This window comes from Agelaius tricolor, unplaced genomic scaffold (assembly GCF_023055355.1).
Source record: "Agelaius tricolor isolate 1412-34295 unplaced genomic scaffold, bAgeTri1.0.p SCAF_16, whole genome shotgun sequence".
NCBI classification, from domain to species: domain Eukaryota; kingdom Metazoa; phylum Chordata; class Aves; order Passeriformes; family Icteridae; genus Agelaius; species Agelaius tricolor.
In genome coordinates this window covers 7,759,274-7,784,747 of record NW_027269276.1, presented here as the reverse complement: position 1 = coordinate 7,784,747, position 25,474 = coordinate 7,759,274, and the positions used below count along the sequence as shown (strand labels likewise).

At 53.8% G+C, this 25,474-nt stretch overlaps 1 protein-coding gene across 2 annotated transcripts; it reads left to right on the top strand.

Moving 5' to 3' along the window:
• Positions 1-11,700: 11,700 nt before the first annotated feature.
• MFGE8 (milk fat globule EGF and factor V/VIII domain containing) lies at positions 11,701-23,227 on the top strand. 2 transcript variants are annotated; one of them, XM_071441313.1, is made up of 10 exons: positions 11,701-11,993; positions 15,435-15,560; positions 15,785-15,910; positions 16,421-16,534; positions 16,951-17,132; positions 17,540-17,695; positions 18,582-18,726; positions 19,567-19,769; positions 21,038-21,193; positions 21,849-23,227. In XM_071441313.1, exons 1-10 carry the CDS (start codon positions 11,909-11,911, stop codon positions 21,990-21,992), a joined length of 1,437 nt encoding a protein of 478 aa, XP_071297414.1. In that variant the 5' UTR covers positions 11,701-11,908; the 3' UTR covers positions 21,993-23,227. The 2 variants fall into 2 exon arrangements, with proteins under 2 accessions (XP_071297414.1, XP_071297415.1); XM_071441314.1 differs by having other exon boundaries at positions 11,708-11,993; positions 19,585-19,769.
• Positions 23,228-25,474: the final 2,247 nt, after the last annotated feature.

Genomic DNA, 25,474 nt, shown 5'->3' with positions numbered 1-25,474 from the left:
TTGCTACAGGTGTGATCCCACACCACTCAGTCAAACAGAGTTGTATTCCTTATCTTTTAATTAACCTTGTGAAAATACCCAGGGTTTATGGTTGCTAAATTTGTCAGTGGCTCAGCTGGGCTGAGGTTTGGTGTCTCAAGGCAGCTATGCTTGTGATCAAGCTAACAGATAGGCTCAGCAGATAAACATCCGGTATCAGACTCAACTTTAGGTATTTGAGGAATGTGTTTGAGTTTGATTGCAGAAAATTGCAGTCCAATTGATTCCAGGTGTACCTTAGCTCTTTCACCTGATCCAGGCAGGAAAAAACAGATCCGGGCAGGAAAATAAGCCTCAAACCCGAGCTGAACCTCCAGGCAAGGCTTTTATTTTAAGTCCTTGAGACTGTTGGAGTGAGAGAAGCTCAGCTATTAAGAAGAGAGCACTGCCAGAAAACAAAGCAAACCAAACTTGCTGCTCACTTCTTGCTGAGGAGAGGTGAACACTGAAGGGGTGGCAGCATAAATTCACAGGTGGCTGTGGCAGTGGGAGCCAGAATCCTGAGCTGTGTTCCCAAGGAGGGAAATGATGGAAAAGGTGCTGTGTCTCCAGAAAGGGAGGGAAGAACCAGTGCAGGTCGTTGGTGTTTTACTCTGGGCAGTGTTGAGGGGTTCCAGCTGCACCTTGTAGTGTGGGAGCAGGGATGTCTGGGAGGAAGCAAGCACATTTTGGGAATTCAAATTTGACTTTGGGCAGTTAACACAGCTGGTGAGCTGTGGCTTGTGAAGGAGGCTGCTGTCCCTCTGGGTGTGTGGGGAGTTGCTGTGGCCGATGTGCTGGTGGGCTCTGCAGGGTTGGTGCTGCAGCAGCCCTGGGTGCCTGTGCTGTGGGTGAAGCTCTCTGGCCCAGAGCCAGGGGCAAGGCTGTGCCACTCACAGTGAACAGGTCATACCAGAAAATGCCATCTGAGCCTGAGCCATCCCCAAAGGAACAGTGCTGGGAAGAGCTGAGCTTCATTTCCAGCCTTCTAGGGAGGGATTTAGCTGCTGCAGCCCAGCAGATATTTCTGCCTGCTGGTATTGCTGAGAGGTGGGGTGGGAGTGTCCAGGAACACCCTAATGCTTTGGAGACTGGAGGATCCCTCTCTGAGCTGTGTGGACAACTGTACATGCTGGGAACTGCAAGCACAGGAAGAATGCAGCTTTGCCTTGTGCTTTGAGCAGGCAATTACCTCTGTTCAGAGAGGCCAAAAAAAGACTAATGAAAATCCCACCTTTTTAAATGCAGCAATTGGAAAGGTACCAGGCACAGAGAACTCCACGTGCTGCTGAACCAGCCCAAGACACCCCCGTGCAACACCGTGGTGACAATTACCTTTTGTTCTTCACATCCCTCTCTCTTTTGGCTGTTGCTGCCACAACTCTGAACTGTTTTTCTGCTTCATTTCCCCATGCCCAGCTTTTCTCCTGCTCAGCAAACGTGCTGTGCACTGAAGGACTCCTGTGGACTTTGCCTGAGGAAACCTTTTTGCCAGAGGAAACATCAGGGTGTTCATCTATGGCAGTGTGTAGCAGGAGCAAAAAGGAAAACACCTCTTAGGCAGGGTTTGATTGCCAGCTGAAAATAAGCAAAGTGCCTATCAGTGACATGTGAGCACAAAAAAAGCTTTGCAGATGGAAATAAAGGCAATGCTTTTTCCTCTTCTCCTGCCTTGCCTTCCCTGCAGTGGCAGTGAGGCTTTGGCTTGTGGGCTGCAGAGCCATGCTGTTCCTGAGCCTGTCGGATCTGGAGGCACAGTGCTCTTTGGACTCTTACATATTTTCTGAAAATGGTGTCTAAAAGAGTAATGGGCACTTTGCAGAGCTCTAAATAGACCAGCCTCTGTCCTGAGGAGCTGGCAGTGTACAGAGGCAAGTGCCAGGGATGGGAGAGCGGCTGCATCATATAAACCAGCTGGGGAGGTGGCACGTGGCCCACCTGATCTGTATTTTTCCATCACATTCTCATTCAGCTGCTCCTTGCCAACTTCCAGCTCTGTCACACTCCTCAAAAGCTTCTACTCTGGGTTTATTTAGCATGCTATTTATTTCCTAATTATAGAACTGAAGTGACTGACCTCAGCCCTTCTGGGTACTGCTGTCCACCTTTTTGTTCCCTCTAGACCATAGACTCTGGTCTCCTCTAATGGCTGAAAGCCATTGCTAGAGACTTTATGACTCATTTTTTTTGTTTTTCTCCCAAACCCCAGAGGGCTCAGACTGCTTGTACAGAGAGCATCACTGATCATTTCAGAGCAGATGGGTGATTGCATTCCCAAATTCTTTAGGCCAAAAGAGAAATGCCACTGAGCTGAGCACTTTACCATGCTGTGTTCTGCTGCTTCTGTCCACAATTTCCCTGCAGCCAGCTCACTGCTTTTATCCCACATCCAGCCACAGCTGCTGCCCAGAGGAAGAGGTTTTGAAAATCACTCCCTGGCATCAGCAGTGCTGCTGGTCCTGCTTTTGGTTGCTCCATGGCACTTGAACCCTGCCTGGCTCCACAAACAAACTCAGTGGTCTGGGAGAAGGATCCATCTTGTATCTCCCTGAAAGGAACCTGTACCACAACACTACTGAATTTTCCAGGGAGTCTGGTTAGGTGAAATTCCTACCTTCAGGATACTTTCTGCACCAAAAGCTGCCAGGCTGAGCAGACCTGTTCTCTGCAGCTACCTCTAATGTCACCTCTAGTTCAGTTAGAGCTGTTTCTGCCCATTTCATATATTTTGAACTTAAGATACAGCTGCAGGAACCAGGCTTTGGTGTGGCACCTGTCCCTAAAGCCACCTGCAGAAGCAGGGGGGGTTTGTGCAGGGAAGGTGGCACCAGAGCAGCAGGTGTTTAGCAGGCAGTGAGAGCAGGGAGAGGAGGCATCTCTGAGGGAAAGCAGGGTGGATTCAGATAAATGAATGTACTGGAGCCAGAAGGATGTATGAGCTTCTCCTGGAGAGTTTCCAAGATGTCTTGCTGAATAAAGGAAACCACTGGTCTTCTGTTTAATCCCAAGTGGTCTGTCTGACATTTGCCACTATTGCCTCAGTGTGTTGCTGAGGTTGGAGTCTGGAAAGGCTGTGATTGTCCCACCTCAGAAAGCTGGCAAAGGAGTCTGCTAAGGCCACAGTCTTATGGTTTTTTGGTTTGTTTTTTTTCAGTGGCTGCTTGCAAAATGCTTTCTGTGGGAAAGTTTCCATAGAAGTAGTGGTGCCTGAGGACAATGCAGGGTTACAACCCTGCAAACTGAAATGCTCAGTGAACTGAACAATGGGATTAGCAGCCCCTTGTGAAAATCCAAATTTTAGTATTGCCTGAGGAATGGGGAAGGACCATTTCCTAGAGAGCAATATTCATGGGAATAAATTGAGTGGAGGTGGAAGATTGATTTTGTGCCAAAATAGAGGGAATTGGGATAGATCTGGGAGGAAGAGAGGGAGGGAGAACACAACAGTGTTTGGATGATGGTGAGTACAAAAGAAATGGTTTCAGTTGTGAGTTGGGAGAATGAGTGATGGTGTTTGGGAGCAGAGAGGCAGAGCTCTGTTTCCTGGAGGTGTAGAAGGAAAGCAGGGGTGAGAGGAAACAGGCTTGATGCTGGTGCAGGGAGGAGGGTTGTGGGTGAGGCTGGTGGGGTCCATGGGAGCCATGGTTTGGTGAGGTGGGTAGGTGCAGGAAGCTGCAAAGAGCAGTGGGATGGCTGGGATGAAAGGCTAATCCATCTGCCTGATGGCTTCCTGGAGATGCACTTGCAGTCACAGCCAAGCACTGAAAGTCTGCCACCATGGCCAGGGGTGAGCTGGGGCTGACCAGCCTTTTCCATGCACCTGGAAAGCTGCAGATCAGTGTCCCAAGGAAACAAAGCAACTGCAGAGCTACTGCACTCCATTCCTCTGGCTGACCTTACCTGGCTTTGCAGGAGCAGCACTTCCCTTTGTACCATCTCTGAGTTAATGCATTGCATGGGCTGGAGGAAATAAACAGTGCTGCTGATGGTTTGTAATGACCCCATCTCCAGGCTGACTCCACCTTGGGTCATTGCGGGCTCCACCTTGCAAAACTGATGTCTCAACTTTTGGGAAATGACGTCTGATTTGCCACACGTCTCCTCAGAGCAGACCAGCTTTAACATCCTGCCCTCCAGAGTTCCCATGAAATCCATCCTGGGATTTGGCAGTAATGCTGCAGGAGGATTTTGTCAGAGTTATGCGGGGAGCAGGGCTGGATGGGCGTGTGGCAGGATGGGAGGATGCGTGGCTGAGTGATGATGGTGAAGGTCGTTCCTTCCTTCCAGCTCAGGAAAGAGCTACCGCCCCGGCGGAGGCTAGAGGGTGCTGTGCTGCAGGGAATGGGTGTCCTCCTCCTTCCCTGCTCAGCATCCCTTCAGAGCCAGGTAGAAATTTGCAGGAAATGCTGCCTCTGAGCTGGGATGAAGACTAAGGTGCTGGCTGGAGTTAGGAACAACCTCCAGGGCTTTTTTTCAGACCAGAATAGTTCATTATTTAGCACCCAGAGGTGACATACAGAAAGGAAGGGTGGCTTTTCTCAGATGGGTATAAAAACAAAAAGTGGGTAAAGGGAGTGAGAAAATGAAGAACAGCTTGGAAGATAAGGAGGCTGAGTGGAATAAAAGCAGAGAATAGAAGGATGAAGAAAGAAAATAAAAGGATAAAGAAAGAAAATAGAAGATGGATGCAGAGGATCACATCCACTGCTGTGTCTAATTAAGGGCTTCAGAACTGCTGAATGATGAAAGGGAGATTTACTTGGGAGAAAAATAAAGGAGCACTTCTTGCTTGCGGCAGCTGAGGCTGCAAAGCCCCTGGCTGATGGGGCAGGATCAGCTCCTGTTTACCCAGCTGAGGTGTGGCTAATCCTGAGCACCGCAAAGAGCAGGGCTGAGGAGGGAGAAGAGGCCAGGGGGAGACGGGAGACAGGGCTGTGTTTGTACAGCAGCTGACAGGCAGCTGCAAGCCCAGGCAAAAACACAACATGCTCCTGAACAAGCAGCTCTGTGAGCCGAGGGCTGCTCCCTGGAAAGCCTGCCAGGAACCACAGTCAGCAGGAGCAAACGTGCCTCCTGCGTGGGGCTGCACGTGCTCTGCAAAACACAGCCCTGCTGCTGGCCTGCGGCTCGGGTCACTGTCCTCACAGCTGGCAGGGCTGCTCTCCTCTCCCTGCCTGCAGCAGGCAGGGCAGATGTGCAGGTGTAGCTGGAGAAGGAGGAAGCACAGGTAGATATGTTCTCAGGTCTTGCAGAAAACAACCTGCCTAAAGGGAGAAGGTGCAGGCAGACAACAGAGGAGGGAGACTGCAAATAAGCACCATTCACAACTAAAGGGACTGCACTTCCCTCTGGGCCGTGGGGAGGTTCTGGGGTTCTTTCAGGTGAGTGGTGTGTGCAGCACAGTGTCAAGAAGCCAGCCCTGCTCACAGAAATGAGCCACATCAGATCTTGAGGTGACCTCCATTCTGTTTTCCACCTCAGTCCTGAGGTGGGTTAGCAAGGAGTGGAAGAGAGCTTCCTAAACTGGACACAGATTACCACAGGAGCCCCTAATAACTGCTCTGGTGCTAAAGGAGGTGCTGGGCCTGCATCTGTAGGTCCTTGAGGGACATCTTAAAGGAGGTACAAACAAACCTGGCCCAGAGTATGGACCAAAGGGAATGCTGTGGTAAGCTGCAAAGCCCTGTCAGGAGCTGAGGGGCTGTTGAACCCACATGTTTTAACTCTGTGTCTACTCTGGATGTCTGCAGCGAGAGTGGGCTCTCAGGGCAGCAGCCCATTGCCAGCTGGGGACATGTAGAGGGACTCAGCACTGGAGCTGCACCTGCTTTACTCTCCAAGAGCACTGGATGAATGCAGAATAGGTGGGATCTATTATTATTAACTGATCTGTGGGGCAGAACAAGGAGGTGAGAGGGAACAGTGAAATGTGAAAATGCCTGGAGGAGGAGTTGATGGCAGAAGGCAAATGGACTCACGCTCTAATAAAGGCTCTGTTGGAGGCTGGACAAAGTAGTTGGTGTGATGGGAGATCCCACTGAGAAGGAGGGATGATTGCAGAGGACATATGGAGTATGACTAACAATGCCTGTTGTAAAAACATGTTGGTATAAACCTGCTGGCAGGGAGGGAGAAACACTTGGGAGTCTTTACAACAAAGTGCTAGGAAAGATCCCTTGGAGGAAATTGTGAAGCAGGTAGGGGAGATGAATGGATACCCCTGCCAATCAGCCCACTCTTGTTTCTTCTAGGGAGCTCTTCACCACTCCAAACAGTGTGTATGGGAACTCTATGGAGACATCTGTGCATGTGCAGAGCTATCAGCTGGCTCCTTGCCTGGAAGTTGTTGTCGCTGCTGAGAGAGGAGGTAGCACAGCCCCAGGCAGAGTGCTCAGAGAGGACACAGCTGCCTGGCCATCCCATGGCATCCCCTGCTCCAGCCTCGTGTCCCCTTGGGTGCGTGCTGCCCCTGGGACTGGCTACGTGCGCTTCTCCATGGCGGGGCCGGACACCCTGACCAGAGCCCAGTGGGACCGTGGCGATGGCTCTGACAGATGGCTTTCATTGAGGACACATGGCTGCCTTGGAGTTGTTTTTATTTCCTTTTGAGGGAAGGAGGAGCCATGGGAGAGGAGTAACTGAGTGGCTGAGCCGGCTGTCCTGGACGCAGAGCGCGGTGCCAAACGAGCTCTGGCTGCGGTTTCCGCTGCGGCTGCGGAGGCTGCAGCCCAAGGGGCAGGAAGTGGTTGAGAAGGAGCTTCAACTGGTGTGCCAGCAGTGCAGGATCAATCCCGGATGGGAGAGAGAGACGGAATCATGAAGGGAAGGCTCTGATGGGTCACGGGATGAGTGGGATGTTTGGCTCTTTGCCAGCACAGGAGCTCCTGCAGCAGCTCCAGCGAAAGGCACCGGTCACCAGGAACTGCCTTCCAGAGCAGAGGTCCTACAGGAGCCAACATCCTGCATCAGTGGTCACCAGCCTCTCCACCTAGGGGCACAAGTGGCTTCAGGTGGCCTCCAAGAGCTGCTTTGGCCTGGGGGAACCAAGGAAATAAGGAGCTGCTTTTGAGATGTGGTCACCCTGGATTCCCTCACAGGGTCAGGTGTGTGTGTGTGAGAGAGGAAGGTGTGCAGGGACTGATGCTTTCCTGCTACATCAGCCATGGTTGTGGTTACTGAAGTGTGTTTTAGAAGGCCACAAATATGCTTCTCTCCAGGAAGAAGAGAATCCTAGAGCTGTGGCAGTTCTCCCCTTGCCTGTGAGGTTCTGGGGGATCAGAGCAAGTGGGAGGTATGGAGAGGGTGGGACGGGCAGAGTTCAAACCTTCTCATTATGCTTCGAGATACAGAGATCAAAAGACAACTTTACAAATTAATAAGGCCTCCACCTGGGCAGAGCCTCTCTGGGCATGGATGGGCGGGAGGGGAGCGTGCAGTAATGAGCAAACAGCCTCTTCTCCACCAGCCGGTAGGACAGGTTCTGGGCTCCTGCAAACAAACCCTGTGGTCTAGCTCGTTAGAGTTCATTAGTGTTGTTCCATATTCATACAGCATTAGCACCATCAGGCCCGTGTTTAATCAGACTGTGAGCTTGCCTTAAGCCCTGCAGGCGTTGGAGGACCTTCCATCAAGCATGTGCCAGAAGCACATGCACCAAATTGGTGGCTTGAGTAAGGAAGGGTCTTGTGAGCCTGGTAACAGGGGGAGGATCAGAAACCTGCCACAGAAACCCGGGTTATCAGAGGGACCTGGATAATGAAGCTATCAAGTACACAATTTAGTGCTTTGTGTCAAGGCAGGAGCTTGCAAAGAGCTTCCTGAAAAAGAACAAAAGAGCCATGGCTTATCTTCCTGTGGTATCTGCTCAGTGCTCAGGCTGCTTGAAGCTTCTAATCCATCAGGAATTAAGCACCCTGATGTACCACGGAGTGTGGGCTCCTGTTACAGGTTGGTGCTCCCAAGCAACAGGCTGCAGAGGGACGTGGACTGTGCCCCGTCTGTCCTGGGCAGTGCTCTGAAATGAGCACCACAGGGAGCCACTGCCACAAAGGGCTTTAATCCTGGCCTGAGGTCGATGCTAATCCATCATCAGTGAGGAGACAGGTATTTCCCAGGGTAATTCCTGCTGCAGCATTTACAAATGACCTTAGGAAGTGGTGCTGTTACCACTGGCTGATGAGGCCACGTGTTAAGAGGCCAAGCCTGCATGTCTAGCTTTTGGATGGACAAAATAAAGGGAGATACGTCCTTCCCTCGAGCCCTTCCAGCCCTTGGTTTCCAATCTGCCAGATGAAGATGAAGGCAACACCTTTTCTGCTGGAGATAAGCATGGATAAATCCTTAAAGACTGCAAAGGATTCAGAGAGGGGGGTTATATAAAGGTGCTTATATTAAGTACCTTACACAGACACACCAGCTCTAAGCTGGCTATAATCTTGTTTATTTAGGTTAGAGCAAAGGACTTGAAGTTAAACTGGCTGGAATCTCATCTGAGCTCCGACAAGATCAGCAGCGGGCAGCAGAGTGAAACCAGGGGATGGTGCTGCCCTTTGCCTTCTTCCTTTCAAATCAGAAAGTTTTAGATGTCCTGAAGAGCTCTCAGTAGCCTTATGGAGCTTTCCATGCCCCAAGGACATTCAGTATCTAGGTTTTTTGATTGGTCCTGAAGATTCCTAAACACTAGCATCCCTAAGTGTACAGCCTGTGTTTAAAGAAGCTATTACCTTTTTGGTGGAAAGGGCAGAGAGTGTGGAAGCCTTTTGTTCCTCAAGAAACTAAACAGAGGAGTCTGGCTACATGCAAGGGTTGTCCCAGCCCGTGGATGTCTTGGGCAGCTGTTGGAAACCTCGTGCTGGTAAGCCAGCAGGCAGTGACGCTGCCTGGGCTGCAGGAGGTTAGAGATGCTGGCACAAGCCCTTGGTTATCCTGTTAGAGGGATTAAGAGCAGACTGGGGCTTAATCCACAGCTGTGGTGCCACAGATCATTTCTCCTTCCCACTCAGAGTGGCTAGCACGTGTGGCAGGATGGGAGGCGTGGTCCCATGCAGCAGGAGACTTTCCCAGGACCTGTGTTGTGGCCTGAACCACAACTTTGAACTCTTAAAGAGTGGTGCCGATGAAGGATGAGGGCTACCTCTGTCAGGGATTTTTTTTGGGCTCTCAAAACTGGGGTGGGAGAGGAAAACCATGTTGCAAGGAGTGTTGTGGGAGCGTTTTGGGTGGGGAATCCCTCTGGGGTGTAACAGCTGACTTTTGAGATAGACCTAAGCCAGTGAACTCCTTTTCAGAACAGATAGTTGAAACAATTGGAGCTGCTATCCAAAACAAGATCCATTCAAGGGCTGAGCGGGGGGTGGAGGGGCATCTTTGCTTCTTGATTGTGGTGGGGAGAGGTCCTATGAGTTTCTGAGAGGGAGTGGAGGGAAGGAACATGAAACTGCTGATATCAAAGCTGTCACTGCACATTCATCAGCCATGAGACGTGCCCTGGTCAGTTTTATGGCAGATGGGGCCTTTATGCTTGGCAAAGGGATCACCTGTGCATTGTTCACCTCTCTTGTTCACAGGAAAACACCTTTGTATAAGCTGGAAAATAAATAAGATTGCATCAGAGAAATGGCCCCCATCTTCACCTATTTTCCTCTTTATCACCCCAGCTACGGGAAGCAGGCTATCTGCTATCAGCACAGCTTGGAAAGGGTTACGCACAGCAGAATCTGGCAGATCTCTCTGCAGAAGAAACCAAACCCAGTGGTAAATACTGCAATAGCAAGGCCTAAGTAGTCCCTGCAGAAGGGAGTGAAATTATGCCTGACCTTCGACCTACCCAGCTCTTTTAAGTGGAGCCATCCCTTGCAAAAACTTGGCGGCCGTAGGAGCCCGGGCGTGGTGTTTGCCTGTGGGAGCTGTCTCTGCTCCTCCTTTGTTCCCTGTCCTTGACAGGTTGTTCCTCTCTCTTCTCTGCTGCCCATGTCCAGAGCTTCCCTCTGCCCCCTGGGACAGCAGAGACGCTTCCCAAGTGTGGTTTCTTGTGGGATGCCCCTCTCCATCACATCATTCAAAGAGCCACTGGAACTTGCAAGCTGCACTGTCCCTGTGGAGAGCATTGCTCCATCTGGCCTCCACAACTCGCTTCTTAATATCCTTTCCCATGCACGCTCCTAGGACATTGGCATTCATGCCTCTGGGGACAGAAAGAAAACATTTTGCTTTCTGTTTTTAGAGAGGCTGATGCTTTTTCTGCAGCTCCCTCTGGGTCTTGCATTCTCTCTGAGACTAATCCAGGCAGTAGCCCCTCAAAAGGCCGAACAAACACCCTTGTCCTAGTTGCTTGTGCACAGCCCTGGGAACCTTGCCCTGAGCTCTCCTCCTCCTGACCTTGTTTTCCTCAGAACACCACAGCAGTAATTACCCTGAGGTTGAAGGGTTATTCGAAAGCAAGTCCTGTGTCTTGTGTGCTCCCTCCTTTCCAGCTGTTGTTTCTCCCTACACTGGAGTTAAACTCTACCTGGAGTTTTCTTTGTGTTGTTACTAATTTAGGGAAACACCAGCAGCGAGGGTGGTGGGTGTGGGTGGGAATACGTGTCCAGTTCCATGTGTTTCTCATTCTCTGGTGTCACCAGCACAGTGGGGCAGCTGGATCTGCCACTGGATCTCTCCCTTAGGGTGCTGCTTGTGCTCTGTGTGCTCTCATGGGCACTGCATCTGACAAAAGCATTAGCTGGGCACTGGAGTGGAGGTGGGAAGACTGGTCAAAGTGCATGGCATGCAGCTGGACTGCCCAGCTCACGGGTGGCTGCGTGGCTGCATTGCCAAAGGCAGGAATGTAGCAACACTCTGCCAGAGTCAACACATAAATATGAGCAGCCCAAGTGTCTGAGGTGGGTTAGTTAATGCTGAAATGGAGGGTTTTGCAAGAAGAGATAAAATCAGCTTCACCTTTAGGAGGAGGAGGGTTTGGAGTGGATTTCCATGACAGGGTCAAATGATCCAGCATTCCTGTGCTGTGCAGTGCTCTTTTCCAAAGAATTTGCTGCTGAATATGGATTTAGCCTGAATATGCTTTAGTCTTCCAGGGCTAAATCTGTTTTTGCCTTCCAGGCCAGAGCTCCCCACAGGGCACCAGCTCCTCTCAAGCGTGTGGCTGGGCTTTTCCAGCTCTTGGTGGCCAGGCACAGCTCAAAAAGGAGCTAGTTTGTGGCCAAACCAGTGGAGCTGTGGCGCAGTGCTTTGGGCAGAAAGCTGTTATGTCACTCCCAATCCTTTTCACATATTTGCTGGACCTGGCTGCAAGCTGATTTCCTTGATGCTAGTTAGGAGGAACTCGGGAAAACCCCATGCCACTGGCATGCTGGATGACACAGGGCACTTGTGTTCACTGTCCATCGGAGGGGAAGCCCTCTCCAGCTTTCATCCCACCCAGGGAGGGAAAAGTGGGGTTTGTGCTGCAGATCAGCTCTCTCTTTGCCAAGGGCTGGCAGCCCCCAGTACATTCCGGTCCAACTCTGCACCCTGTGCCTGCCAGCCAGGGCCAGGAGCCATGGGCACTGCCAGGCTCGGCAAGTCCCTACCGGCCACCCGAGGGACACGGGGTGAGCCAGCGGTCCCCCTCCCTGAGCATCATCAGCGTGGCCGTGCTGGCTCTCGCTTGCAGAGACACCTTGGCTGCTTTATTGCTGTACCTCCCGTGCTGCTGCAGCCCGGGGGCGCGGACCCTCGGCCGGGCTGTTCCGGGCCGGTCCCGCCCCGGGGGCGGGCGGCGGAGCACGTGGGGCCGCGCCGGGCCGGGCTGAGTCACTGCCCGCCCCGAGCCCCGCGGCGGAGCCGAGCCGAGCCGAGCGGAGCCTAGCGCAGCGCAGCGGCTCGGGGGGAGCGCACGGCACAGCTCGGGATGAGCCGCAACATGAGCGCGGCGAGCTTGTTTCGGGTGCTGCTCGCCGTGGCGGTGGCGTTCCCGCTGCTGCTGGTCGTGTCCGGTGAGTGCCCGGCGGGACGGAGTGCCGGGGAAGCGGGGATCAGGAGTGCCGGGATCCCGGGGATCAGCGGTGCCGGGGAACGGGGCTCAGGGGATGCGGGGTGCAGGGAAACCTGGGTGCCAGGCAGGCTGGAATGCTGTGGATCCGGAGAGGTGGGGATTTGGAGTGCAGGGTTGTCCGGTGTGCAGGGATTCCGGGGCGCGGGGCAGGCAGAGTGCAGAGAATCTGGAGTGCAGGGTTGCCTGGTGTGCAGGGGATCCGCGGTGCGGGAGAGGGTGAGTTTCAGGGGATCCAGAGTACAGGGGAGCCCGGAATGCTGGCGGTGTGGAGTGCGAGGGATCCGGGGCGCAGGGGTTGTCCGGTGTGTAGGGGGTGTGTGCGGGGAAACCCGAGATGCCCGAGATCCACGGGGCCGGGGATCCTGGGGGTGCAGGGTGAGTGGGTCCAGGCTGCGGTGCGGGTTGCAGGGCACGCAGTGCGAGTGGGACAGCGTGCAGCCCCAGGGCTGCTGCTGCTGCTGCCGGAGCGGGAATCTCGGGTCCACGGCCCCGTCCCTTCTCCCGAGGCGGGAGTCTCTCAGCCGGGCTGTCCTGTGCTTTCAGGCTCAGATAACCGTGCTCGCAATGTAAACAGCGTCCCTGGGACCGCCTGGTACGCGCCCAGCTGGCCTGGCCAGGGCAACCCCGCGGAGGAGCAGCTTCATCATAACCCCGTGGGTCATGCCTGAGGCGCTTGGCTCTGAAAGGGATGGACGAGACCAGGGAAAAGGGGAGCAAAGCTTAAGTAGAGGCTCCAGGTCAGGGACAAAGGGCAGCAGGAGGGGGTGAGAAAGGCCTTGTTTATGTTTGCTCTCCCTGGATGGCTGAGGTGCCCTTTTTGCCCTCCCGAGACCTGAATTCCCCCAGCCCCGCTGGGATGAGCTGTCCCAGTATTTGGAGGATGTTATTTTTGCCTCCCAGCCAGCCTGTGGGTTCATATAAGCAAACATTTCCAAAAGCGGTGGTTGATCTTTGTTGCCTTAGTTCCTGAGTGTTCAGTCTGTGACAGCTCTGTCCTTGACTGGAGAAAAATGTGTGTGTGGAGGATGGAGATGCTGAACAGCTCTGAAACCAGGCCTGAAACAGCCCAGAAACAGGAGCATCCGAAACTGCTTGCTACAGTGGAAAAAGTGACCTGCGTGCCTCACTGCTAGGCAGGGGGCTGGCTACCAACACCCACTATGTAAGGGATTATTCCTGGGAGGGGATAAAAGGGAGTCCAGTTACTTGCAATAACTGAAGCATAAAATTTGGACCCTTCCTGTCCCAACCCTGGGAGGAGACCTTGCTGCCATGTCATACCCCAGACACTCCTGTGCTGGAGGCAGCACTGGTGCTGGGGAGCATCAGCGTGCCTGGGGAAGCAGCCGTGTCCCACTGTTAAACAAAAGTAGCTCAGTCTGTGTGGCCTTGACTGGCTTCTGGGAGAGATCTGTGGGATGGGGTGGGTGGATGTGCCCAAGACCTGCGGAGGGGTGGAGGGGTGTGGAGCAAAGGCATCCCCACTATCAGCAGGAGCCCTCTCCTCCCATGCTGTAGCTTGTGGCAGCGCATTGATGGAGCATGAGGTCATGCAGAACAGGCTGGGCAGCACAGGCAGTGATTTGAACTGGTGCCCAAGTTTTTCTGCCTCCTGAGGCTGGGCTAAGGGAGCTGCAGCATCCTTATGGAAACCTCCACCTGATGCTGGCCTGCCTGCCACCAGTGTGTACCCTACACATGTGGAGTGTCAGGAAGAGTAGGATTAACTGGAAGGAGTCCTGCTATTAAAGGACTAATGAGTAGGAGCTCACTGAGTAGTAGCTTACGCAAATGAGAACTGCGTTGTTTGGTGTTTGTCTGGGCAGTGAGCCCACAGCTCATCAACTTCCACCTTCTCCAGGTCATGCAGGCAGTGAAGGGTTATTCCTAGGTCTCCACCTGGGTTCAGCCCTTGTTCTGATTTCTGCAGCGTAGCAGAGAAATGCCTGGCATCAAGGGATGTGCTGTCCTGTTTGACAAGGAGTTACTGAGGCTTTCAACCAGTCCTGTGGAAATCTGTTCTAGGTTTATGGAATGTTGCTGCCTTGCAGCTTTTAGGCAGAATAAATTGAGGGTGGGAGGAATTTCAGCCCAGCTTTTGCAATCTGATTCAGCCCAGCAATGGAGCGTAGAAGGTTGGAGGGTGCAGTGGGTTGACATCATTCACTTCCCTCCTCAACAGGACAGGGTGGGGAAAAAAAAGGAAAAGATCCAGAGTGGGTCCTTCCCATGGGCTGCAGTTATTCATTAACTGCTCTGGTGTGGGTCCTTTCCATGAGATACAGTCCATGAGGAAGAGACTGCTCCAGCCTGGAGATGTCTGTGGGCTGCAGTGTGGATATCTGCTCCCCATGTCCTCCACAGGCTTCAGGGAGACAGGTCTTCTCCATGGGCTGCAGTAGAATCCCTGCTCCTGGATCACTTCCTCTCCCTCCTTATTCTCTGCCGGGGGTGTTTGCAGGGCTGTTTCTCTCGAATTTTTCTCACTCCTCTCCTACAGCTGCTGCACAGTGTTTTTTACTTTATCTTGGATACATTATCACAGAAGCTGTGCTGGTGATGGGCACCAGCTTTGAGCAGCAGAGGGTCTGTTTTGGCATTGGCTGGGACTGGCTGTCTCCAGCATGGGAGCAGCTCCTGTTGTCTTCTTGCTGAGCCACCTTTACAGTGCCCTGCCACCACCACCTTGCCACAAAAACCCTACACCGTGGCAGATGCTGGAGATGGATGAACAGGCAGGGAAGATGGTGCAGCCCCACCAGCTCCCTGGGGGAACCTGCCTGTGAGCCAGGGCTGCCTCGTGGGAGCTGCTTGGAGAATGATGGAGGTCTGGCAGGCATCCTGCAGAGATGGACCTTGTGCTTCCTCCCTGCCTGACTCCAGCATCTGGGAACTGAGGAATGCGAGCTCCCCCTACAATGATTTTTCTTTTTGGTGTTCCTACAAGTACAAACTTACATTAGCAAACCCCAGCAACAGCACCAGCCCCATTCCCTTGAATCATTCTGTCCTTCTCATGCCTGAGCGAGCCCCAGCCTGGCGACTCACATTTTCCAGCCAAGTGTCAAAAACATTTAATGCACCAAAACCTGGGTTTCCCCTGTTTTCACTTTGTCATATAGTGTCTGTTCAACCTCTTTTTTAATGTGCCAGCACAAGGCAGGTCCTTGCTGCTGATTATGCTCCCAGTCTCAACCATTGCATTTGAATGCCAGCAGCCCTGTGCAAGGTCCAGCAGCCTGTCCCTGCCAGGTGCTCCCTTCCCTGTGGGGTTTGCAGCAGACCAGTTCCTTTGTTGGGCTGGGATGCCTTTGTGTGCATGGGGCTCTGGTGGATGGCTGCCTTAGGGATGGCTTGCAGTGACACCTGGCTTTACTTCCAGGTGACTTCTGTGATGTGAACCACTGTCAGAATGGGGGCACCTGCCTGACTGGGATTAATGAGGCCCCCTTCTTCTGCATCTGCCCTGAGGGCTATGTTGGGATTGACTGCAATGAGACAGAGAAAGGTGAGGAGCTGACCCTTTCCCAGGTGCTCCCCTTGTCCTGGCCCTGCACCACTGGGGTTCAGCCCTTCTGATGGCTGATGGACACATAGAGCACAGATCTGAGTAGGGATATGGTGATGGGATGAACTTAGGGGGAATGCAATGTCTATGGGGAGTGGAAGCCCAGTGGATGCTCTTAATTTTCCACCTGTGCCTATATTACAGTTGTTTTTCCCCTTCCCCAGGGCCCTGCCACCCCAATCCTTGCCACAACAATGGTGAGTGCCAGCTGGTCCCAAACCGGGGCGACGTCTTCACTGACTACATCTGCAAGTGCCCTGCGGGGTACGATGGGGTGCACTGCCAGAACAGTGAGTACAGCGGGGGACAGGCAGGGGAAGCTTGTCCACTGACAGCTTGGGGATCCCTGGGGTAACAACTAGGGGCTGTGAGCAGCTGTGACTGTGTGGGGCACCAGGCTTACAGGGATCATGGGCTGTTCTGGAGCTTGCAGGGTGGAGAGAAGGACCATGGTGTGGGCACTGGTTGTGTCTGAACTTTGCTCTGCATCTCTGGAGGGACTTGGTATCTCAAGTAATAACACAAGGGGTGCCTCAAGGCTCAGCCTGCTCCATGCAGGCTCCCAGCCTTGATGTGACTGTGTGTCCTGGTGCACCTGCATAGCTGCACTCCGTGGGGACACAGCATAGACAGATCCTTGGGTTAGAGCTTCAACCTGTGCCACCCTCTCTTCAGGGACACTGCCATGGCCCTTGTTCAGGGGATGCCTCCTCCTGTTCTTGTTGCACTGAATGAGGGGGGTCTTCTCTCTGGGACTGGTTTTGGGATTGCCTTCTGAGCTCCTCCTCTCTCTCTCCCAGACAAGAATGAGTGCTCCTCCCAGCCTTGCAAAAATGGAGGCACCTGCCTGGACCTGGATGGTGACTACACCTGCAAGTGTCCTTCTCCATTCCTGGGGAAGACCTGCCACAGCCGTGAGTCTTTGGCACCAACTGTACTGAATTCCCTTTCCCTCCTGTTCCCTACTGTCTGTCCCTCATTGCCAGGAGGGATCTCACCAGCTGGTTTATGGGATCTGGAGGGCAGCTGTGGCTATCCTTGGTGCCAGCAGGCCTGGTGTCAATGGAGGGAACATCCTCAGGAAGGCGTTTTCTCCTCTCTGGAGTGCTCCAGGAAGGTCCTTTCTCCTCCAGACCTCTGTGCTGTGAGGGGGACTGATGGATGGTGTGGTTTTGGCTGAGGGATGAGGAGAAGAGGACACCTTGGGGACAGCCAGATACTAGGGCTGGCCTCCTTCTCCTGTTCTGCCTCCAAACAAGAAACAAATGACCCCTAGTTCTTCTCCCTGGTTACTGTCTCTCTTTGATCCTGATCTCCCCTCTTGCTCCAGGCTGTGCTGTTCTCCTGGGCATGGAAGGAGGAGCCATCTCTGATGCCCAGCTCTCAGCATCCTCTGTCTATTACGGCTTCCTTGGCCTCCAGCGCTGGGGGCCAGAGCTCGCCCGCCTCAACAACCACGGCATTGTCAATGCCTGGACCTCCAGCAACTATGACAAGAGCCCCTGGATCCAGGTACCTGGGGCAGGACTGGATTGCCAGCACAGAGAGCAGCCCAGCAGCCATGGCTGGTCTTGCAGTGCTGCTGTTATGTGATTTCACTGCTCCTGGTGGCAAGTGTGGAGCTAAATTGCTGCATCAAGCTGCCACCCAGGGGTATCTTGGGATGTGCCTGGAGGAGGCAAGTCCATTGGAGGAAGGTGGGACATGGCTTGATCATCCCCCTTGCTCTGCCCACCTTGGGATGCAAGGCTGGAGGGATGGAGGGCTTCCTCCCTAAAGGAGTTCCAGCACCCTGGGCAGCCCCTTTTCCTTGTCCCAGTGCCCACCCTACCACTCAGACTTGGTCATCCTGGTGGGTGCAAGGGCTGTGTGCAGGCCATCCTCACTGCACCCCACTCATCCTCTTCTCCCCCCCGCAGGCCAACCTGCTGCGGAAGATGCGGCTGAGCGGGATCATCACGCAGGGCGCGCGCCGCGTGGGGCAGCAGGAGTTTGTCCGCGCCTACAAAGTCGCCTACAGCCTCGATGGCAAGGAGTTCACCTTCTTCAAGGATGAGACAAAGGATGTAGACAAGGTGGGCTGCGATGCTCTGTGCAGGGGATGTCCCAGCTCCCCCCATCCAGCGGTGCTGTGGGTGCTGGAGTGGCTGTGAGCTGCATCCCTGTGTGTGGGAAAGCGCTTCTGACCTGGGGCAAAGCTGCGCTGGGAACCGATGGGAACTCTGCTAGCAGGGAGATGGCACAGGCTGTTCCAGTGCCAAGCAATACTCCCTGCCTCTGTTTAATTGACCATAATAAGCATAACCAAAGAAGCAGCCCTGCCTGATTTAGGTCATTCAGATAGTATCTTTATCACTGACATCCTGTGGGAACTGGGCTTGGTCTGGGAGTGCTACTGAGCAGCTTGGGTAGCTTGGTGATGTATCTGCAGCAAGCACCAGCTGACAGTGTCTCTCAAAGTGGGAATACTTGTAGATTGCCTACTCTCCACTTGCAGTTCTTTATGGCAAGTGTCTCCTGCTGGCCTTCTGAGCATCCAGGGAATGGTTGGGAGTTTCTGCTTTGCTTTAAAAAAAATAGAAACATTGCTCTTGTTTCTGCAGCAGTGGAAAAAGTGCATGAAAGGCAATTTGATTCTATTTATTATGTTAAAAAGGAAGAAGTGAACCACCTCTCTGCTTGTCATGATTTGAGGAGCATTGTGGTGGTGGGAGTGGGTGTTCCTGCATGTGTGGCTCTGTGGGGGTGAGGATGAAGCAGGGAATGTTGCAAAGCTCTGTTGGGAGTGTTGGAGCTCCTCCAAGGTCCTGCACTGTTCCAGGGCACAAAAACAGAGCCCAGCTTCCCCCTCTGTGCTCTTTTGCCATTGGCAGTGCCGAGATCTCTCTGTCTGCTGTGCAAGGGATTTGCTGCAGGAGACTGTGGGAGAGCTGGGGCACTGAGCCCTGGTCACTGTTGCAGGTTTTTGAGGGGAACATGGACTATGGCACCATGAGGACCAACATGTTCAACCCTCCCATCACGGCCCAGTTCATCCGCATCTACCCCGTGATGTGCCGCCGTGCCTGCACGCTGCGCTTTGAGCTCATCGGCTGCGAGATGAACGGTAAATGCCAGTGCTGTCCCCTCAAGGGGCTGCAGGGCAGGGGGTGACACAGGGCAGGGCATCACCCCTTGGCCTGCTTCTGATCCCTCAGGACAGGGGATTTCTCAGTGCTTGCTTTTCCTCATGTTGGTGCCTGGGAATACCCAGGGGTGCGTTTGGGGAGCACAAGACGTTAATCCCATCAGCTCAGCCCGCTCGAGCTGCATTCTCACCCTGCTAACACCTTCCCAAGGCAGGAGTTTCTACTGTGCCCCCTCCCTGTCTGAGCTGTGAACCCGCTGCTTTTCCTGCTTGAAAAGAGAGAGCTTGAAAAGCAGCAGAGGATCAAAGTCCTCTGGGAAATGGGAGGGATCACCAGCCTGAGCCCTTTCCCTGTGCCTCCTGCATTCCTGCCCTGCAGCACATCCCTGGGAACTGAGTGGGACTCGTGTGTTGGTGTGGGAGTGGGATCTTGTGGGGGCTTGGGTCCTGTCCTGCTGCTGTGTGGGTGTGGTGCCATCCGTGCTTTTGGCTGGGGATATCTTTGCGTTTCTCTTTCCACATCCTTCTCTGCTTCCTGCCAAAGCTTTCTGTATTCCAGAGATGGGCTGGGCTGGTCTGGGCTATGGGGACATCTACTCATCCCTGCAGCAGGAGGCACTGTGAGCCAGGGAATAGCTGGGAGCTAAAAATCCCGGGAAAAGACCGCCCTGCTCATCTGCTGAGCATTTCCCTGCCTGGCTCTGGTGCCGCTCTGGGCAGTGGAATGAGAATGTGGGGATGGCTTCTGACAGGTCTGCGGGGTTGTGCTTGCAGTTGTCTCTTTCCTTTTCACTGCCTGTGTAAACTGTTGTGTTACAGTGTATTTCAACACGGCAGGTTGCTCGGAGCCTCTGGGCATGAAATCCCGCCTCATCTCCGACCAGCAGATCACAGCCTCCAGTGTCTTCAAGACCTGGGGCATCGATGCCTTTACCTGGCACCCTCATTACGCTCGCCTGGACATGACAGGCAAGACCAACGCCTGGACAGCCCTGAACAACGACCCGTCTGAGTGGCTGCAGGTGGGTCTCTGGTCTCTGTAACCTGATATCTCCTCACCAGCTCCTCAGCTGTGCCTAGGGCCACCTCCCGTTTCAGGGTCGCTGAAACAGCTGGGTTGGTGTGACCAGAGCCTTGTTGTGGGTCACAAAGTCCAGCAATGCTCTCCCTGAGTGGGGATCACAGGGGCAGGTCAGGATCGGACCACAGCCACAGGTTTTAACAGCAGTCCTGGAGCTCTGGGTCAGAATCAGCCCATAGGAGCAAGGTGGTACCATATCTGCACCTTCTTGTGGGGTGCATCAAGCCTGCAGCACCCCAGTTCTGTCTCAACCCCTGAGGAAATGCCATCCCAGCCTGGAGTGACCGTCCCAACACACTGGCTGCCCAGAACACCATGTTCTGTTTTGCAGGAAAAAAAATCAGGCTTGCTTTTCTCTTTTCAGTCTGGAATAGAAACAAATGGTTTTGAAATTTCCTTCTCAGTTTCCCTTGCTCCCCTGTTTTTGTACTTTTCACATGATTCCATGACATAATAGGACAAAGCAGTTTAGATATTTGTCCCACTTTTTATTTGGGAAATGATTAAAAGCAGCTGTCTCTCAACTCTAAATAAACCAGCTTGTTGAGCTGATGACGGGGTCAGGATGACACGCTGAGCTGGGCTATTGCACCACAGGCTGCCTGTTTGTATATATGTGTATAGATTTACATGTGCACTCAGGATTTATGTGTATTGTATCGCTGGAATTGCCCTCCATGAGCATGAAAACAGAGTTAAATTAATGAGGCTTTCAGCTCCTTTGGTGGTTTACCCTGTAACGTGCCAGCAGCAGTAAACACAGTGTGGCAGAGTAAAGAGAATAGAAACCGTCGCGCTTAGAACCCAAATGTCACATTCTGTTAACTGCATATTTTCTCAGCCAGAATTACTTTCCAGTGGAAATGCATTTCCTCTGTGAATCCTGTATTTTTTTTGAGTTGAAATTTTTTGCTGTCCTTCCCACACTGGTGTTTCCGGCAAAAAATGTGGAGGTGGCAGGGATGGGCAAGGGAGCTGAGATGGGTTTGCGCCCACTTTTGGTTGCTTTGAGTGATGCTGTGAGTGTTGAAGGATCAAATATTTCACAGTCATGTTTTATGATTTGTCTGGCATGGGGGTCAAGTGGTGTTTTCTCCATTCTTGACCCCCAGGGGCCAGCTTTTCCTGGCTGCCTCTGGAGCATGAAGGGCTCTGTAGGGTGGGAGCACTGCTCCTGCAAGGAGCTCTGACAAGCCTTGTCTCTGCCAGATTGACCTTCGGGACCAGAAGAAGGTGACAGGCATCATCACACAAGGAGCCCGTGACTTTGGGCACATCCAGTATGTGGCAGCTTACAAGGTGGCCTACAGTGACAATGGCACGTCCTGGACCCTGTACCGGGATGCCCAGACAAACAGCACCAAGGTGGGTGTGAGGAGGGCAAAGTGATTTCCCAGGGCTCAGGCATGCCATGGTGGTGGTGTTCACAGGGGTCTTAGGATGAGGGAAGAGATGAGGATCTGACTCTGTGTTTCAGAAGGCTTGATTTATTATTTATTACATATTATATTAAAACTATACTAAAAAAAAGAAATATTTCATCAGAAAGCTAGCTAAGAATAAAAAAAAAAAAATAACAAAAGCTTGTATCTCGGACAAAGAGTCCAAACTAGCTGATTGTGATTGGCTATTAATTAAAAACAACTACATAAGACTAATCACAGATGCACCTGTTGCATTCCACAGCAGCAAATAATTATTGTTTACATTTTGTTCCTGAGGCTTCTCAGATTCTCAGGAGAAAAAATCCTAAAAAAGGGATTTTTCATAAAAGATGTCTGTGACATGCCATGGTGGGGAGGGATGAAGGGTGGGGCTCAGGTCACAGAATCACAAAAATATGCTGAGTTGGAAGGTACCCACAAGGATCATTGAGTCCAACTCCTGGCCCTGCACAGGGCACCCCTAAAGTCACACCATGTGAGAGTGTTGTCCAAAGCCTTCTTGACCTCTGTCAATCGGTGCTGTCACCGCTGCCCTGGGGTCCTGGCAGCCCTGATAACCCACCTTTCTCCTCTAGATCTTCCATGGCAACAGTGACAACTACTCACACAAGAAGAACGTGTTCGACGTGCCCTTCTACGCCCGCTATGTGCGCATCCTGCCCGTGGCCTGGCACAACCGCATCACCCTGCGCGTGGAGCTGCTGGGCTGCGATGAGTAGGCACGGGGAGCAAGGACGGGGCTGCTCTTCCCCGCTGCCCAGCCTGCACCCTGCCTGCCCCTGCCCACTCCTGCTCTGCCCTCACACCCCCCTCTCCATGTCCCCACACTCAGGAGGCGGCCAAGAGGGCTCCCCTGCCCCGCGGTGGTGCTGGGGCTGCAGCACTGCACTTTACGGGGCCCTTGCAGGTGGGACGTGGGGATGGCTCCTGTCCTCTTGCTGCTCCAGCCAGGGCTGAAACCCCCTCCTGCAACTGGGGCTTTCTTGGGGACACCATCCTGCAAATGAGGCCTTGCTGGGGGACCCTGTCCTGCAACCAGGGCTTGGCTTTATCTTCTCAGCTAAGCCTGGGGACAAATTTTCTCCTTCTCGCTTCTGCTTCCAGCAGAGAGGCTACAGCCAGTGGCAGTCTCTTGCCTGAGCTGTGTCTTGGGGCTCAGCAGTTTTCAGGGTCTTAGGACAGGCTCCCCTGGCTTGCAGCCTCCAATGTCCCTCCTGCTCCCTGCTTGTCTGCAAGCAGGGGCTGTGAAAATCCTCTGAAAAATCTCAGCTGTTGTCCCCTGCCCATTTTGCCAGGCTCTGAGTCTCCTTGTCTGCGATGTCAGCACCGCATAGTGCAAGTGGAGTGATGAGACACTCCTGTCAGGAGGCACCAGATCCCCACTGATGGTGGCTCTACCTGCTGGGCACTCTGGCAGGCATTGCCCATTCCCCTTCCTGGGATGCCAGCTCCAGCAGCCTTCCAGTCTCAGCATTGCCATCATCCCCAGCTTACTGCAGTTTGGCATGCCTGGCCATCCCTTGTCCTCAGAGCCCAGTGGTGACCAGGGGGACTGTGATCTGGTAGTGGGGAGAGTTGGTTTGTAGCCAGAAGGATGCAAAGAAAAGATGGGAAAGGTGGTAATTAAACCACCCAAATGCAGTGGGCAGAGGGCTGTGCCATGACCCTTTTTGTAACCTGATTTTTTTCCCTTTACATGGGGTGGAGGGGAGCCTCTTGCAATGCTCGAGCCCTCGGGATCAGCAGTAGGAGATGAGTGAGTCCCAGGTGGGAGCACGGGCAGGCTGTCCTGGGCTGGCAGCGATGCTTCCCCTGCCTGCTGGGATGTGAAGCACCCGTGGGGCTGGGCTGGCAGTGGGTTTGCTTTGGCAAGGGCTGAGGGAGCCCGAGTGGGATGGCAGCGATGGCCCCACTCTGGGGTGTCTCTGACAGTATTAAAACCAGCTGAAACTTTTGGGGGTGTTGGCTTGTCTGACCTGTGCCTCCCCAAAGTCCATCTCCCAAAGTCTGCCTGGTCTGGTGATCCTCCAGGATTCCCTCTGAGCCCCTTGACTCCTCCACCCTGGGGGGTGCTGTGCTGGCCCTGCACCTCTCCTGCCTTCACAGATCCTCCTAGCTCCCTTCCCTGCCTGAAAAACAGGGTATCTCAGGGCTTTGTGTGCATCTTTCCCACCGTCTCCACCCTGTCACAGCTGCTGGAGACTGCTCACAGCTGTCCAGGCGTGGCGGGATGGGACTTGGGGAGGGGAAGCCTCTATCAGCACCCACACCCTGTGTCTCCTCCTTTGGCTTTGATCCTGGAGTAAATCCCCCAGCTTGGAGCTAGATCGGCTCTTACACTCAAGCATGCCTCCAGGGCTGGAGGGAGCTGTGAATTTTGCAAGAGCTGCCTGTGGGGATGTTCCAAACAGAGCCTTCTTGGGAAGGGCTGGGGCATGGATGCTGCTGGAGCAGGATCTGCCTGCACTGAGGGTGTGATCCCATGTAGGGAACATTGTGGTGAACAGGACAGAGGAGCTTTGCTCATGTCCAGAATCTGCCACACTGGGCAGGGACCCCTGAAATCGGCATGAATAGCCAAGTGTCATCCATGTCTTACCACAGCTCTCTGTCCCTGCAGCTCTGGACAATCTTCCTGCACCTCCCTTGGCCACAAGTGCCCTGCTCAGCCAGGCATCTCCTCCTTGGCCTTGCCTATGGGAGCTGGGCTCTTGCCTTGCCCTGGGAGTGCCAGCCGTGGGCATCAGAGGAGCTGGGGATCTGCTTGTGAAGACTGGGCTGAATTCATTGTGGCTGTGGCTGCAGCTGCTTGGTGACAAATAGCAGCCACAGATAGAGACAGGGACAGGGGGGACAGTCTGCCCAGTTCACCTCCAGACATGCCACCCTTATCATCGGGAAGCTGAGGCAGAGATAAGAGCAGTTCGCTTTGAGTCCAGCCGAGACAGCCGTGAGCCAGGGATATGGCAGGGGCTCCACGAGGAGGGTGACAGGAGCAGATGCTGCACACCAGAGTGGGGGATGCATCCTCAGCCCCCCACTGCTGCTCCCCCTGCCTATTGCTACCCCCCAAGCAAGCCCCTCTGACGGATTCTGAGCAGCTTCCCAGCCTCGTGGCATTTCCTTCATCCCCTGGAGTTGCAGGATGGGGGGATTGGGAGAGCCAGAGTGCCCTCCCTGCCATGCACAGCCCCTCAGGGCTTGTCCCTGTGCCTTGGATGCTCTTCCCGGACGTGGCTGGGTTGCTGGGACAGCAGGAAGGCCGGGATGGCCAGCAGGCTGTGGCACCCTGCTGACTGCTGCCAGCTGCTGGCAGCTGGTTCCTCAGGAAGCAGCCGTCGGGGAGAGCATCCTCTCACCACCACCCGGAAAGCCCAGCACAGATCACAAATCCTCCTCCTTCCCACCAGGAATGTGAGTGTTCCTGCTGGAATCATCCTGTGCAAGCAGCATTTCATGGACAAATCTCTGCTGAGGCCACAGCAGAGCTGTCAGGTGTTGGCTTTGAGGTGGGGAAGATGGGGATGACACTTTTATGGCTCCCATTCAGCCAAATGCTCAGCCAGCCCTAGACATGTGCCCTAAACATGTGCTCCCAGGTCAGAGCTTCCCTGACCCTGCACGGCTTTGCTCAACCTGAAACCTGTGGTCACACCCAGGTACATTTCTGGGAATAGAAAACAAAAAGACAGTGAGAAGTGGGAAGGAATGAAGGAGCCTTCTTCCTCAGGGTCTGCTGGTGGCCAGATCCTTCCTCATGCCTCTGCTCCCTAGGAGGAGATGGAGAAATCACTGCCCACGTCCACAAAAGAGTGGCCCAAGGTGAGGCAGGAGCTGGTGCTGAGAAGAGGTGCCAGAAAGCATCCCTGTCCCCTTCTCTGCTGCTGCTCCCCTGCCCAGGCTGCTGGCAGGTGCTGTGGTGCAGGCAGTGCAGGACACTGTGGGGCTTGTTCCTCGGTTCTGGAACAATGGGACAGCCATGCCAGGGAGCAGCGTGCCCCAACAGGGCTGTCTGTTTCCTGCACAGCCCGAGGGTGGAGGGAACCATCCCAACTGCTGGATCACCAGAACAACTTGGGCAAGCAGCTACAGCGGGGCACTGACGGCCAGGATGCAGCTGGGACACCATCCCACCACCTCCTCCGGCCAAGCGGCAGGGCTGGGGGTTAGCAGCGACCCTCGGCCAGGATGCAGGCAGTGC